This window comes from Mobula hypostoma, chromosome 4, assembly GCF_963921235.1.
Source record: "Mobula hypostoma chromosome 4, sMobHyp1.1, whole genome shotgun sequence".
Lineage (NCBI taxonomy): Eukaryota > Metazoa > Chordata > Chondrichthyes > Myliobatiformes > Myliobatidae > Mobula > Mobula hypostoma.
In genome coordinates, this window is record NC_086100.1 from 94486757 (window position 1) to 94505430 (window position 18674).

The following is an 18674-nucleotide window of genomic DNA, read 5'->3' on the forward strand; positions in this document are numbered from 1 at the left end:
CAGATCGGTCAGTGGCTCTCGCAGTGTGAAAAGGGAGTGACCAGTGTGGAGTTATTCGCGTGTCCAACCCTCGCCTGGGTTGATAATTCCACTACAGAAGAACGGTCCTCTTTGTTGTGGTCACAGTTGGTGACTTCTAAAGGATTTCGAAGGACAACGGGAAGATCGATGGCATCAGCTCACCTGAAGGCTCAAATCTCTCCCTCTCTCTCTCTCTCTCTCTCTCTCTCTCCATCACTACTCAACTCATTACCACGAACTGAACTGAACTTTACTCATGATCATAAGACTATCTATTTACCCCTTGACTTGAAGAAGCTTGGTTTTCATATACTTCCACACTTACTTATATATATAAAATCATTGCTAACCTGTTTGATTTATCTGCATTTATATTACTGTATTGCGTAGTTACTAATAAATACCATTAGTTAATAGTAATACTTGACTCCATTTTTACTGGTTCTTTAACCCGTCACGGGGTACGTGACACCTCAAAAATTTCAATCAATCTCGTCAGACACAATCTTCCTTTATTGGAAGTATATAAGACCATAAGACATAGAAGGAGAATTAGGCTATTTGGCCCATCAGGTCTGCTTCACCATTTCATCATGGTTGATCCAATTTTCCTTTCAGCCCCAATCTCCTGCCTTCTTCCCGCATCTCTTCATGCCCTCAGCAATCAAGAATCTATCAACCTCTGTCTTAAATATACATAAAGACTTGGCCTCCACAGCTGCCTGTGGTAAAGAATTCCACAGATTCACCACCCTCTGCCTAAAGAAATTCCTCCTCATCTCCATTCTAAAAGGACGTCCCTCTATTCTGAGGCTGCATCCTCTGGTCTTAGACTCATCCACCATAAGAAACCTCTCCACATCTACTCTATTAAGGCCTTTCACCATTCAATAGGTCACTTCTCATTCTTCCGAACTCCAGGGAATACAGGCCCAGAGCCATCAAATGCTCTTCATATGACAAGCCATTCAATCCTGCAATCATTTTTGTGAACCTCCTTTGAACCCTCTCCTGTTTCAGCACATCCTTTCTAAGATAAGGGGCTCAAAACTGCTCACAATACTCCAAGCGAGGCCTCACCAATGCCTTATAAAATCTCAACATTACATCCTTGCCTTTTTAATTCTAGTGCTCTTGAAATGAATGCTAACACCCCAATTCCCTTCCTCACCATAGACTCAACCTGCAAATTAACCTTTAAGGAATCCTGCAGAAGGACTCACAAGTCCCTTTGCACCTCAGTTCTTTGTATTTTCTCTTCATTTAGAAAATATTCAACCCTTTCATTTCTTCTACAAAGTGCATGGTCATACACTTCCGAGCACTCTATTTCAAACTGCCTCTTCTTTACCCATTCTTCCAATCTGTTTAAGTCCTTCTCTAGTCTCTCTATTTCCTCAAAAGCACCTGCCCCTCCACCTATCTTCATATTATCTGCAAACTTTGCAACAAAGCCATCAATTCCATCATGCCATTTTCTCTTTATCGTCCTCTCTCATGGAGATCTGGTAATATCCACTCCTCAAATCCAGCACACTGAACCACTTCACATCACTCAGGCAGGCCAGCGCGTCTTCAATCCTCGGGACAGAATACTGGTCAGGGATGGTGCGTCTGTTCAGAAACCCTTGGTTGTACAGGAATGCAGGATGGCAGTGATTGTCGGGAACACTACGAAGAGGGAGATCACCTTCAAGCAGGGGATGCCCCTGGCGCATTTGTTCCCAGTGACAGTAATGTCTAGTGCTCCTGTGAGACACGCCGGGGAGAAACTATTGGAAAAAGGGGGAAATTGACTGCTGAGTCATTCAACTTTGGGGATTCCCCGGTTCCTGCGCTTTGGAAGAGGAGATTGGAGAATCCACGCACCCACCCACACCATCAGCTCCATCATTTGGGGGGGGGGGTCACACCCGCTGGTAACAGCTGACACATCTCCGTTCTTAACTCTTCCACAATCTCCTCTACCGCTCCCCGGGGTAGGCTATCTGTGGTCACTTCCCTGCAGGGGACTACTACCGAGGACTATACCCTGCTGACGGAGTCCTCCCGCGCCTCTGACATGTTCTCCTCTTCCGGTACCTCTCTGATCAGCTCAACAAAAGATGGAGGGGGACGCATCTTACGAGACTGTCGGAGACCCCAAGCTATCAGGTCATGGGACTGGGGGACCCTGGCTATCTGGTCCATTCTTAACTGATCCACCTCAGCCGCCTGAATGACCCCTCTGCGCTGCAAGCAGTTTATCTGCCCGTCTAGCCAAAAAATAAAAGCAGAAAGCTTCTCCCTCTTCTCCTGACGCATGTTCTGAAACCCCACCATGAGCTCCATTGGGCTTCCAGTCAGACCAAAAGCATTGTCCAGTGCTTGCAGATAATTGACAGCTGTTGCTACGGGATAATTTAACCTGCTCCCACAACGTTAGCCCATTCAAATTTTCAACCAATCCCTGTCACTTTTCATCATCAGAGCAATGCCACTCATCTGAGAGTGACAACTGAGAGGTTTGCCCCGCCCAAGTCTCATACTCCTCTTCCTTTTTAGGGGTGGGCATTATTCCAGTGAATAGGTGGAGCCTGCCATAGCTGGGACTTAGAATCTGATCTTTCCATTTATTCGCCGGAGAAGTAAGGGCAGATACTAACTCAGAATTCTCACTCTTCACCGGGGGATGTGGACTAATTAGACATTCCAAATCCAACCACTCTTTCCCCTCACTCCTCAGAAACGAGAGAACCCTGTCTTTGAAATCTCCGTCCTCTGCTACCACTACCTCAGCACTGGTCTGCATTAAAACGTCATTTTATCAAACCTCTGCCCACAATCGCAACTTCAACAGTACTTAACAGTGGAATTAACAATTCATCCAGAGTGGGGCAATTCATCTGCCCCACTGATTCATTGCTCAGGGTAATCACACAGAATCCGACAGAATCAATCCCGAACGTAGCCCCCACAATTGCAACTCTCGCTTTGGCTAGCGGCTTAATATAGGGGGTGATAACCCCCAGCCCGGCCAAATTTAAGAAATCTCATTTGGATGGATGCTGCGCGATGTGTTCCCTGTTACAAAGCAGTACCCCGAAATACCAAACAGTACACAATATGTGACTAAACAATTAAGCTTTATAATTCTTACGTTGATTATATGGTTAGTAGAGAAATGAAATAAAAGAAAAAAAGGGCCCAATCTTATTAAACATTCTGTTACGCAAAGTTGGAGCTCACTGATAAGTCGATTGTTCACCATCGACCTCCTCAGATCGCCGCTGCCCTTCGGATCCTCGCTCCAAGTCTACCCCATCCAGCGGTCTACCAAATCTCTCCATTCGCGTCTTCTCTCCTCATCTCTCCCCAGCAAAAGCCCGCGAAAAAAACTCCTTCCAGATACACACGACAGAGCAACAAAATTCTGATTGGCTAACATGCATAACCATAGTCCTGTTATCTCCAGTCATATCCCAAACATTGCTGCTACAGAGAAATCGTTACCTCAGCAGTGAACATTACAGAGAAGCCATTTCATTCGCCTTAGCAGTGAAACATTACAGAGAAGCCATTACAGCATGTTACAGATTTATTACCAAGACAGAATACAAGATATTATTCATCTAATCAATGCAATCACCCTGTGGATGAAAACATTCTTCCTCAGATCCCCGCTGAATCTCCCGCCCTAATCTTATACGATGACCTCTAGCTAAAGCTACTGTAAGTCTACAATGGGGAGTAAGTGCCCTACATTATTACCAAATGATCAATATCATGCTGTTCTCTATGACTATTCTCCTCATGATGAAGAACACAACCAATTTTTCTGCCATGTGTCAACTTATCATCCACTAATGCACTGAACAAGCACTGATCCCTGTGACAGAGAAAACGTGCAAAGTCCACACAGACATCACCCAAGATCAATATTAAACCTTCTGACACTCTGCAGCAACATCATAATGAAAGTCGAAAATTTAACTGGAAATTAATGGAAAACAACAGCAGTTCAGCCTGTAGCAGTGTACCCAACATTTCCTGCACACATTTCAGATTTCCAGCAACAAATGCTTTGATTTTTCTTTATCATCGAAGAGAGCACTTTCATTAACCTAGTTTTGAACATGCCCCACCCCTTCACTGCACAATCACCAGACCAGCTCTCAGACTGATCTATCAATCCCACCTTTACCTTTTTAAGGCCCATGCTTTCCAACTTCTCCTGTAAAGACTCTTCCAGGATGGGGCGAAATTGTTTGATGAATTTTGGATTCTGCCTCAGGGTGTCCAGGAGCTGCTGTTTGCGGTCTAGTGTACTCTCCAAATCTGTACAACACACATCATTGAAGTAAAGTTAGGCAAACGACCTGGAGGATGGAAGTGAGAGAGACAGCCAGGTGGAGGAGGGAGGACACTGTTGCGCAGTGTGGGGTTACTGGGTATCATTACGGGGGAAGTTCAATGAACAGGGAAACAAGGGGGAGGATGAAGATAAAAGGCAAAGGTGAGGGAGTGGAACAAGGGAAGGTAAGGATCGGGGAAAGGAGGAAGAGAATTAGAGGGATTGAGGACACACAAAGCAGTGGGAAAGCAAGTGAGAGTGGGAGAATGGGTATCAGTGACACGAAAAGAGAGAAAGTGGGAGAAGAGGTACTATTGACAATGAGAGAGTGGGGGAATCAGTATTATTGACAATGAGAGTGGGGGAACAGGTGTAAGTGACAGTGAGAGAGTGGGGACGCGTACTAGTCACAATGAGTGTGGGGGAATGGGAGTAAGTGACAATAAGAGAGTGGGGACGGGTATTAGTAACAATGAGAGAGTGGGGATGGGTATTAGTGACAATGAGAGAGTAGGGACATGTATTAACAACATTGAGAGTGGGCGAACAGGTATTAGTGACAATGAGAGTGTGGGGGAATGGGTATTACTGACAATAAGAGAGTGGTGACGGGTATTAGTGGCAATTAGACAGTGGGCATGGGTATTAGTGACAATGAGAGAGTGGGGACATGTATTAGTAACATTCAGAGGCGGGAATGGGTATTAGTGACAATGAGAGAAAGGGGACGGGTATTAGTGACAATGAGAGTGGGCGAACAAGTATTAGTGACAATGGGAGTGCGGGGGAATGGGTATTAATGACAATGAGAGAGTGGACAAACAGGTATTAGTGACAATGAGACTGTGGGGGAATGGCTATTAGTGACAATGGGAGAGTGGGGACGGGTATTAGTGACAATGAGTGTGGGGGAAAGGGTATTAGTGACAATGAAAGTGGGGGAATGGCTATTAGTGACAATGGGAAAGTGGGGCAGGTATTAGTGACAATGAGAGAGTGAGGACGGGTATTAGTGACAATGAGACTGGGCGAACAAGTATTAGTGACAATGAGACTGTGGGGGAATGGGTATTAGCGACAATGAAAGTGGGGGAATGGCTATTAGTGACAATGGGAAAGAGGGGATGGGTATTAGTGACAATGAGAGAGTGGGGATAGGTATTACTGACAATGAGAGAGTGGGGACGGGTATTAGCGACAATGAGACAGCCTGGACATATATTAGTGACAATGACTGCGGGGGAATGGGTATCAGTGACAATGAGAGAGTGGGGTAGGTATTATTGACAATGAGAGAGTGGGGACATGTATTAGTGACAATGAGAGAGTGAGGACATGTATTAGTGAAAATGAATGTGGGGAAACGGTTATTAGTGATAATGACAGAGTGGGGGAATGGGTATTAGTGGGAGTGAGAGAGTGGTGAAGGGTATTAGTGGCAAAGAGAGGGTGGAGACGGGTATTAGTGACAATAAGAGAGTGGGGACGGGTATTAGTGACAATGAGAGAGTGGGGATTGTTATTAGTGACAATGAGAGTGGGGGAATGGGTATTAATGACAATGAGAGACTGGGGACGGGTATTAGTGACAATGACTGGGGGAATGGGTATTACTGACAATGAGAGAGTGGGCAAATGGAAATTACTGACAATGAGAGAGTGGGTGAATAAGTTATTACTGACAATGAGAGTGGGTGTATGGGTATTAGTGACAATGATAGTGGGGGAATGGGTGTTAGTGACAATGAGAGAGTAGGGATGGGTGTTAGTGACAGTGAGAGAGAGGGCAAACAGCTATTAGTGACTATGAGTGTGCAGGAACAGGTATTAGTGACGATGAGAGTGTGGGGATGGGTATTAGTGACAATGAGAATGTGGAGATGGGTATTAGTGAGAATGAGAGAGTGGGGACAGGTATGAGTGACTATGAGTGTGCAGGAATGGGTATTAGTGACTATGGGTGTGGAGGAATGGGTATTAGTGAAAATGAATGTGGGGGAACGGTTATTAGTGACAATGACGGAGTGGGGGAATGGGTATTAGTGACAGTGAGGGAGTGGGGACATGTATTACTGACAATGAAAGTGGGAATGGATATTAGTCACAATGAAAGAGTGGGGACGGGTGTTAGTGACAATGAGAGAGTGGGGATCGGTACTAGTGACAATGACTGTAGGGGAATGGGTATTAGTGACAATGAGAGAGTGGTGACGGGTATTAGTGACAATGAGAGAGTGGGGAGATGGGTATTAGTGACAATGAGAGAGTGGGGACCAGTATTAGTGACAAGGAAAGTGGGCGAACGGGTATTAGTGACAATGAGAGAGTGGGGACGGGTATTACTGACAATGAGAGAGTGGGGATGGGTATTCGTGACAATGAGAGTCGGGGAATGGGTATTAATGACAATGAGAGACTGGGGCCGGGTATTAGCGACAATGACTGGGGGAATGGGTATTACTGACAATGAGAGAGTGGGCAAACGGAAATTACTGACAATGAGAGAGTCGGGGAATGGATATTAGTGACAATGAGAGAGTGGGCAAAAAGTTATTAGTAACAATGAGGGAGTGGGCGAATGGGTATTAGTGACAATGAGAGAGTGGGGGAATGGGTATTAGTGACAATAAGACAGTGGGTAAACAGGTATTAGTGACAACGAGAGAGTGGGCAAATGGGTATTAGTGACAATTAGAGAATGGGTGAATGGGTGTTAGTGACAATGAGAGAGTGGGGAAAGGGGTATTTGTGATATTGAGAGAGTGGGGGGAATGGGTATTAGTGACAATGAGACAGAGGGCGAACGGGTATAAGTGACAATGAGAGAGTGGAGATGGGTATTAGTGACAATGAGACAGTGGGTGAATGGGTATTAGTGACAATGACAGTATGGGGGAACAGGTATTAGTGACAATGATAGACTGGGGGAATGGGTAGTAGTGACAGTAAGAGAGTGGGGGGACAGGTATTAGTCACAATGAGACAGTGGATGAACGGGAATTAGAGACAATAAGACAGTGGGCAAATGGGTATTAGTGACAATGAGACAGTGGGCGAACGGGTATTAGTGACAATCAGAGACTGGGAATGGGTATTAGTGACAATGAGAGAGTCGGGACATGTATTACTGACAACGAAATTGGGGAATGGGTATTACTCACAATGAAAGAGTGGGGATGGGTATTAGTGACAATGAGAGAGTGGTGACGGGTATTAGTGACAATGAGAGAGTGGGGAGATGGGTATTAGTGACAATGAGAGAGTGGGGACCAGTATTAGTGACAAGGAAAGTGGGCAAACGGGTATTAGTGACAATGAGAGAGTGGGGACAGGTATTACTGACAATGAGAGAGTGGGGATGGGTATTCGTGACAATGAGAATCGGGGAATGGGTATTAATGACAAAGAAAGACTGGGGACGGGTATTAGTGACAATGACTGGGGGAATGGGTATTACTGACAATGAGAGAGTGGGCAAAAAGTTATTAGTGACAATGAGGGAGTGGGCGAATGGGTATTAGTGACAATGAGAGAGTGGGGGAATGGGTATTAGTGACAATCAGACAGTGGGTGAACAGGTATTAGTGACAACGAGAGAGTGGAGATGGGTATTAGTGACAGTGAGAGAGTGGGCAAATGGGTATTAGTGACAATTAGAGAATGGGTGAATGGGTGTTAGTGACAATGAGAGAGTGGGGAAAGGGGTATTTATGACATTGAGAGAGTGGGGGGAATGGGTATTAGTGACAATGAGACAGAGGGCGAACGGGTATAAGTGACAATGAGAGAGTGGAGATGGGTATTAGTGACAATGACAGTATGGGGGAACAGGTATTAGTGACAATGATAGAGTGGGGGAATGGGTAGTAGTGACAGTAAGAGAGTGGGGGGACAGATATTAGTCACAATGAGACAGTGGATGAACGGGAATTAGAGACAATAAGACAGTGGACAAACGGGTATTAGTGATAGTGAGACAGTGGGCGAACGGGTATTAGTGACAATGATAGAGTGGGCGAATGGGTATTAGTGACAGTGAAAGAGTGAGCGAACAGGTATTAGTGACAGTGAGAGAATGGGGGAATGGGTATTAGTGACAATGAGAGAGTGAGGGAACGGGTATTAGTGACAATCAGAGACTGGGAATGGGTATTAGTGACAACGAGAGAGTGGGACAGGTATTAGTGACATTGAGAGAGTGGGGATGGGTACTAGTGACAATGAATGTGGGGGAATGGGTATTAGTGACAATGAGATTGGTGACGGGTATTAGTGACAATGAGAGGTTGGGGAAATGGGTATGAGTGACAACGAGAGAGTGGGGGAATGGATATTAGTGACATGAGAGAGTGGGGACATGTATTAATGACAATGAGAGTGGGTTCAGGTATTAGTGACATGAGAGTGTGGGGGAATGGGTATTAGTGAGAGAGAGAGAGAGTGGGAACGGGTACCAGTGACAATGAGTGTGGGGGAATGGGTCTTCGTGACAATGAGAGTTGGGATGGGTATTAGTGACAATGAGAGAGTTGGGACAGGTATTAGTGACAATGAGAGAGTGGGGCGGGTATTAGTGACAATGAGAGTGGGCGAAATGGTATTAGTGACAATGAGAGAGTGAGTGAATGGGTATTAGTGACAATGAGAGAGTGGGGACAGGTATTATTGACAATGAGAGTGGGCGAACAGGTATTAATGACAATGCGACTGTGGGGGAATGGGTATTAGTGACAATGAAAGTGGAGGAATGGCTCTGAGTGATAATGAGAGAGTGGGGGCAGGAATTAGTGACAATGAATGTGGGGGAATGGGTATTAGTTACAATGAGAGACTGGTGACGGGTATTAGTGGAATGAGAGAGTGGGGACATGTATTAGTGACAATGACCATGGAGGAACAGGTATTTGTGACAATGAGAAAGTCGGGGAATGGATATTAGTGTGAGTGAGAGAGTGGGGACGGGTAGAGGTGACAATGAGTATGGGGGAATAGGTATTAGTGATACTGAGAGTGTGGAGACGGGTATTAGTGAGAGTGAGAGAGTGGGGAAGGGTACTAGTGAGTGTGAGAGAGTGGGGATGGGTATTAGTTACAATGAGAGTGGGAGAACGAGTATTAGTGACAATGAGTGTGGGGTACTGGGTATTAGTGACAATGAGACAGCAAGGAAATGTATTAGTGACAATGACTGTGGGGGAACGGGTATCAGTGACAATGAGAGAGTGGGGACATGTACTATTGACAATGAGAGAGTGGGGACCGGTATTAATGACTATGAGAGTGGGTGAATGAGTATCAGTGACAATGAGAGAGTGGGGAAATGGGTATTAGTGACAATGAGAGAGTGCGGACATGAATGAGTGACAATAAAAGGGGGGAATGGGTATTAGTGACAATGAGAGAGTGGGGACACGTATTAGTGACAATGAGAGAGTGGGGACGGGTATTAGTGACTATGAATGTGGGGGAACAGGTATTAGTGACAAGGAGAGAGTGGGGGAACAGGTATTGTGACAATGAGAGAGTGGGGATAGGTATCAGTGACAATGAGAGTGTGGGGATGGGTTCTAGTGACAATGAGTGTGGGGGAATGGGTATAAGTGACAATGAAAGTGGGGGAATTGCTATTCGTGACAATGGGAAAGTGGGGACGGGTATTAGTGATAATGAGAGAGTGGCGAAAGGTATTACTGACAATGAGAGAGTGGTGACGGGTATTAGTGACAATCAGAGAGTGGGAATGGGTATTAGTGACAATGAGAGAGTGGGGACATGTATTAGTGACAATAAGACAGTGGGGATAGGTGTTAGTGACAATCAGATAGTGGGCAAACGGGTATCAGTGACAATGAGAGTGGGGACGGGTATTAGTAACAATGAGTGAGTGGGGATAGGTATTAGTGACAATGACAGAGTGGGGAAAGAGGTATTAGTGACAATGAGAGAGTGGGGAAAGGGATATTAGTAACAATGAATGTGAGGGAATGGGTATTAGTGACAATGAGAGAGTGGGGGAATGGGTATTAGTGACAATGACAGTGTGGGGATAGGTATTAGCGACAATGAGAGAGTGGGCAAACAGGTATTAGTGACAATGAGAGTGGGGGATTGGATATTAGTGACAATGAGAGAGTAGGTGAATGGGTATTAGTAACAATGAGAGAGTGGGGATGGGTATTAGTGACAATTAGAGAGTGGGGATAGGTATTAGTAACAATGTCAGAGTGGGGAAAGTGGTATTAGTGACAATGAGAGTGGGGAAAGGGGTATTAGTGACAATGAATGTGAGGGAATTGGTATTAGTGACAATGAGAGTGTGGGGAATGGGTATTAGTGACAATGAGAGGGTGGGGACAAGTATTAGTGACAATGGGAGAGTGGGGACAGGTATTAGTGACAATCAGAGTGGGCGAACAGGTACTAGTGACAATGCGACTGTGGTGGGAATCGCTCTTACTGACAATGGGAGAGTGGGGATGTGTATTAGTGACAATGAGAGAGTGGGGATAGGTCTAGTGACAATGAGAGAGTAGTGAAATGGGTATTAGTGATAATGAGAGAGTGGGCAAACAGGTATTAGTGACAATGAGAATGGGGGATTGGGTATAAGTGACAATAAGAGAGTGGGCAAAAAGGTATTAGTGACAATGAGAGAGTGGGGACCGGTATTACTGACAATAAGAGCGGGCGAACAGGTATTAGTGACAATGAGAGTGTGGGGAAATGGGTATTAGTGACAATGGGAGAGTGGGGTCGTGTATTAGTGACAATAAATGTGGGGTAACAGGCATCCGTGACAATGAGAGGGTGGGGGAATGGGTATTAGTGACAATGAGAGAGTGGGGATGGGTATTAGTGACAATGAGTGTGGGGGATTGGGTATTAGTGACAATTAGAGAGTAGGGATGGGTATTACTGACAATGAGAGAGTGGGGACAGGTATTATTGACAATGAGAGTGGGCGAACAGGTATTAGTGACAATGCAACTGTGGGGTAATTGGTATTAGTGACAATGAAAGTGGGGGAGCAGGTATTAGTGACAATGGGAGAGTGGGGACGTGCATTAGTGACAATGAGAAGTGGGGATAGGTATTAGTGACAATGAGAGAGTAGTAAAAGGGGTATCAGTGACAATGCGAGAGTGGGCAAACAGGTATTAGTGGAAATGAGAATGGGGGATCGGGTATTAGTGACAATGAATGTGGGATAACAGGTATTCGTGACAATGAGAGTGGGGGAACGGGTATTGTGACCATGAGAGAGTGGAGATAGGTATTCATGATAATGAGAGAGTGGGAATGGGTATTAGTGACATGAGTGTGGGGGAATGGGTATTAGTGACATGAGTGTGGGGGAATGGGTATTACTGACAATGAGAGAGTAGGGATGGGTATTACTGACAATGAGAGAGTGGGGACAAGTATTAGTGTCAATGAGAGTGGGCGAACAGGTATTAGTGACAATGCAACTGAGGGGGAATTGGTATTAGTGACAATGAAAGTGGGGGAATGGCTCTTAGTGACAATGGGAGAGTGGAGTCGGGTATTAGTGACAATGGGAGAGTGGGGTCGGGTATTAGTGACAAATAGAGAGTGGGGACATGCATTAGTGACAATGAGAGAGTGGCGGAATGGATAGTAGTGATAATGAGAGAGTAGGTTGGGTATTAGTGAGAATGAGAGAGTGGGGACAGGTATTAGTGACTATTAATGTGGGGGAATGGGTATTAGTGACTCTGAGTGTGGGGGAATGGCTATTAGTGACAATGAGAGAGTGGAGCTAGGTATCAGTGACAATGAGAGAGTGGGGACATGCATTCGTGAAAATGCATGTGGGGGAACGGGTATTAGTGAGAGTGAGAGAGTGGGGACGGGTACTAGTGACAATGGGTGTGGGGGAATGGGTATTAGTGACAATGAGACAGTGGGAGAATGGGTATTACTGACAATGAGAGAGTGGGGGATTGGGTATTAGTGACAGTGAATGTGGGGGAATGGGTATTAGTGACAATGAGATTGGTGAGGGGTATTAGTGACAATGAGAGAGTGGGGACATGTATTAGTAACAATGACTGTGGATGAATGTGTATGAGTGACAACGAGAGAGTGGGGGAATGGATATTAGTGACATGAGAGAGTGGGGACATGTATTAATGACAATGAGAGTGGGTTCAGGTATTAGTGACATGAGAGTGTGGGGGAATGGGTATTAGTGAGAGAGAGAGAGTGGGAACGGATACTAGTGACAATGAGTGTGGGGGAATGGGTCTTCGTGACAATGAGAGAGTTGGGACGGGTATTAGTGACAATGAGAGTGGGCGAAATGGTATTAGTGACAATGAGAGAGTGAGTGAACGGGTATTAGTGACAATGAGAGTGGGCGAAATGGTATTAGTGACAATGAGAGAGTGAGTGAACGGGTATTAGTGACAATGAGAGAGTGGGGACAGGTATTAGTGACAATGAGAGTGGGCGAACAGGTATTAATGACAATGCGACTGTGGGGGAATGGGTATTAGTGACAATGAAAGTGGAGGAATGGCTCTGAGTGACAATGGGAGAGTGGGGACAGGAATTAGTGACAAAGAATGTGGGGGAATGGGTATTAGTTACAATGAGAGACTGGTGACGGGTATTAGTGGAATGAGAGAGTGGGGACATGTATTAGTGACAATGACCATGGAGGAATGAGTATTTGTGACAATGAGAAAGTCGGGGAATGGATATTAGTGACAGTGAGAGAGTGGGGACTGGTAGGAGTGACAATGAATATGGGGGAATAGGTATTAGTGATAATGAGAGTGTGGAGACGGATATTAGTGAGAGTGAGAGAGTGGGGAAGGGTACTAGTGAGTGTGAGAGAGTGGGGACGGGTACTAGTGACAATGAGAGTGCGCAAATGGGTACTAGTGACAGTGAGAGAGTGGGGAATGGGTATTAGTGACAGTGAGAGAGTGGGGAATGGGTATTAGTGACAGTGAGAGAGTGGGGAAAGGGGTATTAGTGACAATAAGACAGTGGGCGAACAGGTACTAGTGACAATGAGACAGTGCGCAAACGGGTATTAGTGACAGTGAGTGAGTGGGCAAACGGGTACTAGTGACAGTGAGAGAGTGGGTGAATGGGTATTCGTGACAATGAGACAGAGGGCGAACGGGTATTAGTGACAGTGAGAGAGTGGGCGAACGGGTATTAGAGACAGTGAGAGAGTGGGGGAACGGGAATTAGTGGCAATGAGAGAGTATGGATGGGTATTAGTGACAATGAGAGAGTGGGGACAGGTATTAGTGAGAGTGAGAGAGTGGGGACGGGTATTAGTGACAATTAGAGAGTGAGGACATGTATTAGTGACAATGAGAGAGTGGGGATAGGTATTAATGACAATGAGAGAGTGGGGTGCGGTATTAGTGATAATGAGAGTGTGGCGGAATGGATAGTAGTGACAATGAGAGAGTGGGCGTGTATTAGTGAGAATGAGAGAGTGGGGATGGGTATTAGTGACAATAAGAGAGTGGGGACATGTATTAGTTAAAATGAATGTGGGGGAACAGTTATTAGTGGCAATGAGTGAGTGGTGGAACGGGTATTAGTGAAAGTGAGAGAGTGGGGATGGGTGCTAGTGACAATCAGTGTGGGGGTTTGGGTATTAGTTACAATGAGACAGTGGGAGAATGGGTAATAGTGACAGTGAGCGAGTGAGGGAACGGGTATTAGTGACAGCGAGATAGTGGGGAATGGGTATTAGTGACAGTGAGAGAGTGGGGAAAGGAGTATTAGTGACAATAAGACAGTGGGCGAACAGGTACTAGTGACAATGAGACAGTGCGCAAACGGGTATTAGTGACAGTGAGTGAGTGGGCAAACGGGTACTAGTGACAGTGAGAGAGTGGGTGAATGGGTATTCGTGACAATGAGACAGAGGGCGAACGGGTATTAGTGACAGTGAGAGAGTGGGCGAACGGGTATTAGAGACAGTGAGAGAGTGGGGGAACGGGAATTAGTGGCAATGAGAGAGTATGGATGGGTATTAGTGACAATGAGAGAGTGGGGACAGGTATTAGTGAGAGTGAGAGAGTGGGGACGGGTATTAGTGACAATTAGAGAGTGAGGACATGTATTAGTGACAATGAGAGAGTGGGGATAGGTATTAATGACAATGAGAGAGTGGGGTGCGGTATTAGTGATAATGAGAGTGTGGCGGAATGGATAGTAGTGACAATGAGAGAGTGGGCGTGTATTAGTGAGAATGAGAGAGTGGGGATGGGTATTAGTGACAATAAGAGAGTGGGGACATGTATTAGTTAAAATGAATGTGGGGGAACAGTTATTAGTGGCAATGAGTGAGTGGTGGAACGGGTATTAGTGAAAGTGAGAGAGTGGGGATGGGTGCTAGTGACAATCAGTGTGGGGGTTTGGGTATTAGTTACAATGAGACAGTGGGAGAATGGGTAATAGTGACAGTGAGCGAGTGAGGGAACGGGTATTAGTGACAGCGAGATAGTGCGCGAAGGGGTATTAGTGACAGTGAGAGAGTGGGGGAATGGGTATTAGTGACAGTGAGAGAGTGGGGGAAGGGGTATTAGTGACAGTGAGAGAGTGGGGGAACGTGTATTAGTGACAGTGAGAGAGTGGGGATGGTTATTAGTGACAATAAGAGTGGGGGGATGGTTTTTAGTGACAATGGGAGAGTGGGGACGGGTATCAGTGACAATGAATGTGGGAGAACAGGTATTAGTGACAATGAGAGAGTGGGAATGGGTACTAGTGACAATGAGAGAGTGGGGGAACGGGGATTAGTTACAATGAGAGAGTGGGCAAACGGGTATTAGTGACAATGATAGAGTGGGCGAACGGCTATTAGTGATTATGAGACAGTAGGCGAACGGGTAGTAGTGCCAGTTAGTGAGTGGGTGAACGAGTATTAGTGACAGTAGAGAGTGGGGAAATGGGTATTAGTCACAATGAGAGTGGGGGGGATGGGGTATTAGTCCCAATGAGAGAGTGGGAATGGGTATTTGTGACAATGAAGGGGGGAATGAGTATTAGTCATAATGAGAGAGTGAGGACGGGTAATAGTGACAATGAGAGAGTGAGAATGCATATGAGTGACAATGAGAGTGGGGGAATGGGTATTAGTGACAATGAATGTGGGGGAACAGGTATTAGTGACAATGAGAGAGTGGGGGAAGGGGTAATGTGACAATGACAGAGTGGGATAGATATTGGTGACAATGAGACTGTGGGAGAATGGCTATTAGTAACAATTGGAATGTGGGGACGGGTATTAGTGACAATGAGACATTGGGCGAACGGGTATTAGTGACAGTGAGAGAGTGTGCGAATGGGTATTAGTGACAGTGAGAGAGTGGGAGTACGGTTATTAGTAACAGTGAGAGAGTGGGGGAACGGGTATTAGTGACAGTGAGAGAGTGGGGGAACGGGTGTTAGTGACAGTGAGAGAGTGGACGAACGGGTATTAATGACAATAAGACAGTGGGCGTACGGGTATTAGTGACAGTGAGAGAGTGGGCGAACGGGTATTAGAGACAGTGAGACAGTGGGGGAACGGGGATTAGTGGCAATGAGAGAGTATGGATGGGTATTAGTGACAATGAGAGAGTGGAGACAGGTATTAGTGAGAGTGAGAGAGTGGGGACGGGTATTAGTGACAATTAGAGAGTGAGGACATGTATTAGTGACAATGAGAGAGTGGGGATAGGTATTAATGACAATGAGAGAGTGGGGTGCGGTATTAGTGATAATGAGAGTGTGGCGGAATGGATAGTAGTGACAATGAGAGAGTGGGCGTGTATTAGTGAGAATGAGAGAGTGGGGATGGGTATTAGTGACAATAAGAGAGTGGGGACATGTATTAGTTAAAATGAATGTGGGGGAACAGTTATTAGTGACAATGAGTGAGTGGTGGAATGGGTATTAGTGAAAGTGAGAGAGTGGGGATAGGTGCTAGTGACAATCAGTGTGGGGGTTTGGGTATTAGTTACAATGAGACAGTGGGAGAATGGGTAATAGTGACAGTGAGCGAGTGAGGGAACGGGTATTAGTGACAGCGAGATAGTGCGCGAAGGGGTATTAGTGACAGTGAGAGAGTGGGGGAATGGGTATTAGTGACAGTGAGAGAGTGGGGGAAGGGCTATTAGTGACAGTGAGAGAGTGGGGGAATGTGTATTAGTGACAGTGAGAGAGTGGGGATGGTTATTAGTGACAATAAGAGTGGGGGGATGGTTTTTAGTGACAATGGGAGAGTGGGAACGGGTATCAGTGACAATGAATGTGGGAGAACAGGTATTAGTGACAATGAGAGAGTGGGAATGGGTACTAGTGACAATGAGTGTGGGGAAACAGGTATCAGTGACAATGAGAGAGTGGGGAAATGGGTATTATTGACAATGAGAGAGTGGGGGAATGGGGATTAGTTACAATGAGAGAGTGGGCAAACGGGTATTAGTGACAATGATAGAGTGGGCGAACGGGTATTAGTGACTATGAGACAGTAGGCGAACGGGTAGTAGTGCCAGTTAGTGAGTGGGTGAACGGGTATTAGTGACAGTAGAGAGTGGGGAAATGGGTATTAGTCACAATGAGAGAGTGGGAATGGGTATTTGTGACAATGAAGGGGGGCATGAGTATTAGTCATAATGAGAGAGTGAGGACGGGTAATAGTGACAATGAGAGAGTGAGAATGCGTATGAGTGACAATGAGAGTGGGGGAATGGGTATTAGTGACAATGAATGTGGGGGAACAGGTATTAGTGACAATGAGAGAGTGGGGGAAGGGGTATTGTGACAATGACAGAGTGGGGATAGATATTGGTGACAATGAGACTGTGGGGGAATGGCTATTAGTAACAATTGGAATGTGGGGACGGGTATTAGTGACAATGAGACATTGGGCGAACGGGTATTAGTGACAGTGAGAGAGTGTGCGAATGGGTATTAGTGACAGTGAGAGAGTGGGAGTACGGGTATTAGTAACAGTGAGAGAGTGGGGGAACGGGTATTAGTGACAGTGAGAGAGTGGGGGAACGGGTGTTAGTGACAGTGAGAGAGTGGACGAACGGGTATTAATGACAATAAGACAGTGGGCGAACGGGTATTAGTGACAGTGAGAGAGTGGGAGTACGGTTATTAGTAACAGTGAGAGAGTGGGTGAACAGGAATTAGTGACAATCAGAGAGTGGGGGACAGGTATTAGTGACAGTGAGAGATGGGGAAAGGGCTATTAGTGACAATGAGACTGAGGTCGAATGGGTACTAGTGACAATGAGCCTGTGGGCGAACGGGTATTAGTGACACTGAGAGAGTGGGGACGGGTATTAGTGACATTCAGAGAGTGGGGACGGGTATTAGTGAGAGTGAGAGAGTGGGGACGGGTATTAGTGACAATTAGAGAGTGAGGACATGTATTAGTGACAATGAGAGAGTGGGGATAGGTATTAATGACAATGAGAGAGTGGGGTGCGGTATTAGTGATAATGAGAGTGTGGCGGAATGGATAGTAGTGACAATGAGAGAGTGGGCGTGTATTAGTGAGAATGAGAGAGTGGGGATGGGTATTAGTGACAATAAGAGAGTGGGGACATGTATTAGTTAAAATGAATGTGGGGGAACAGTTATTAGTGGCAATGAGTGAGTGGTGGAACGGGTATTAGTGAAAGTGAGAGAGTGGGGATGGGTGCTAGTGACAATCAGTGTGGGGGTTTGGGTATTAGTTACAATGAGACAGTGGGAGAATGGGTAATAGTGACAGTGAGCGAGTGAGGGAACGGGTATTAGTGACAGCGAGATAGTGCGCGAAGGGGTATTAGTGACAGTGAGAGAGTGGGGGAATGGGTATTAGTGACAGTGAGAGAGTGGGGGAAGGGGTATTAGTGACAGTGAGAGAGTGGGGGAACGTGTATTAGTGACAGTGAGAGAGTGGGGATGGTTATTAGTGACAATAAGAGTGGGGGGATGGTTTTTAGTGACAATGGGAGAGTGGGAACGGGTATCAGTGACAATGAATGTGGGAGAACAGGTATTAGTGACAATGAGAGAGTGGGAATGGGTACTAGTGACAATGAGAGAGTGGGGGAACGGGGATTAGTTACAATGAGAGAGTGGGCAAACGGGTATTAGTGACAATGATAGAGTGGGCGAATGGGTATTAGTGATTATGAGACAGTAGGCGAACGGGTAGTAGTGCCAGTTAGTGAGTGGGTGAACGAGTATTAGTGACAGTAGAGAGTGGGGAAATGGGTATTAGTCACAATGAGAGTGGGGGGGATGGGGTATTAGTCCCAATGAGAGAGTGGGAATGGGT

General features: G+C 45.9%; 1 protein-coding gene across 5 annotated transcripts in view; it reads right to left on the bottom strand.

Moving 5' to 3' along the window:
• The window catches only part of LOC134345467 (cilium assembly protein DZIP1L-like), a 237246-nt gene that overhangs the window by 81143 nt on the left and 137429 nt on the right, over positions 1–18674 (bottom strand). For all 5 annotated transcript variants that reach the window (XR_010017710.1, XM_063046168.1, XM_063046170.1 and 2 more), the window contains one exon: positions 4205–4338. Coding sequence is in view for 4 of the 5 variants with exons in the window: in XM_063046168.1 (XP_062902238.1) it covers positions 4205–4338 (134 nt within the window). In the remaining variant the exon portion in view is untranslated. The remainder of the gene's footprint in view (positions 1–4204; positions 4339–18674) is intronic.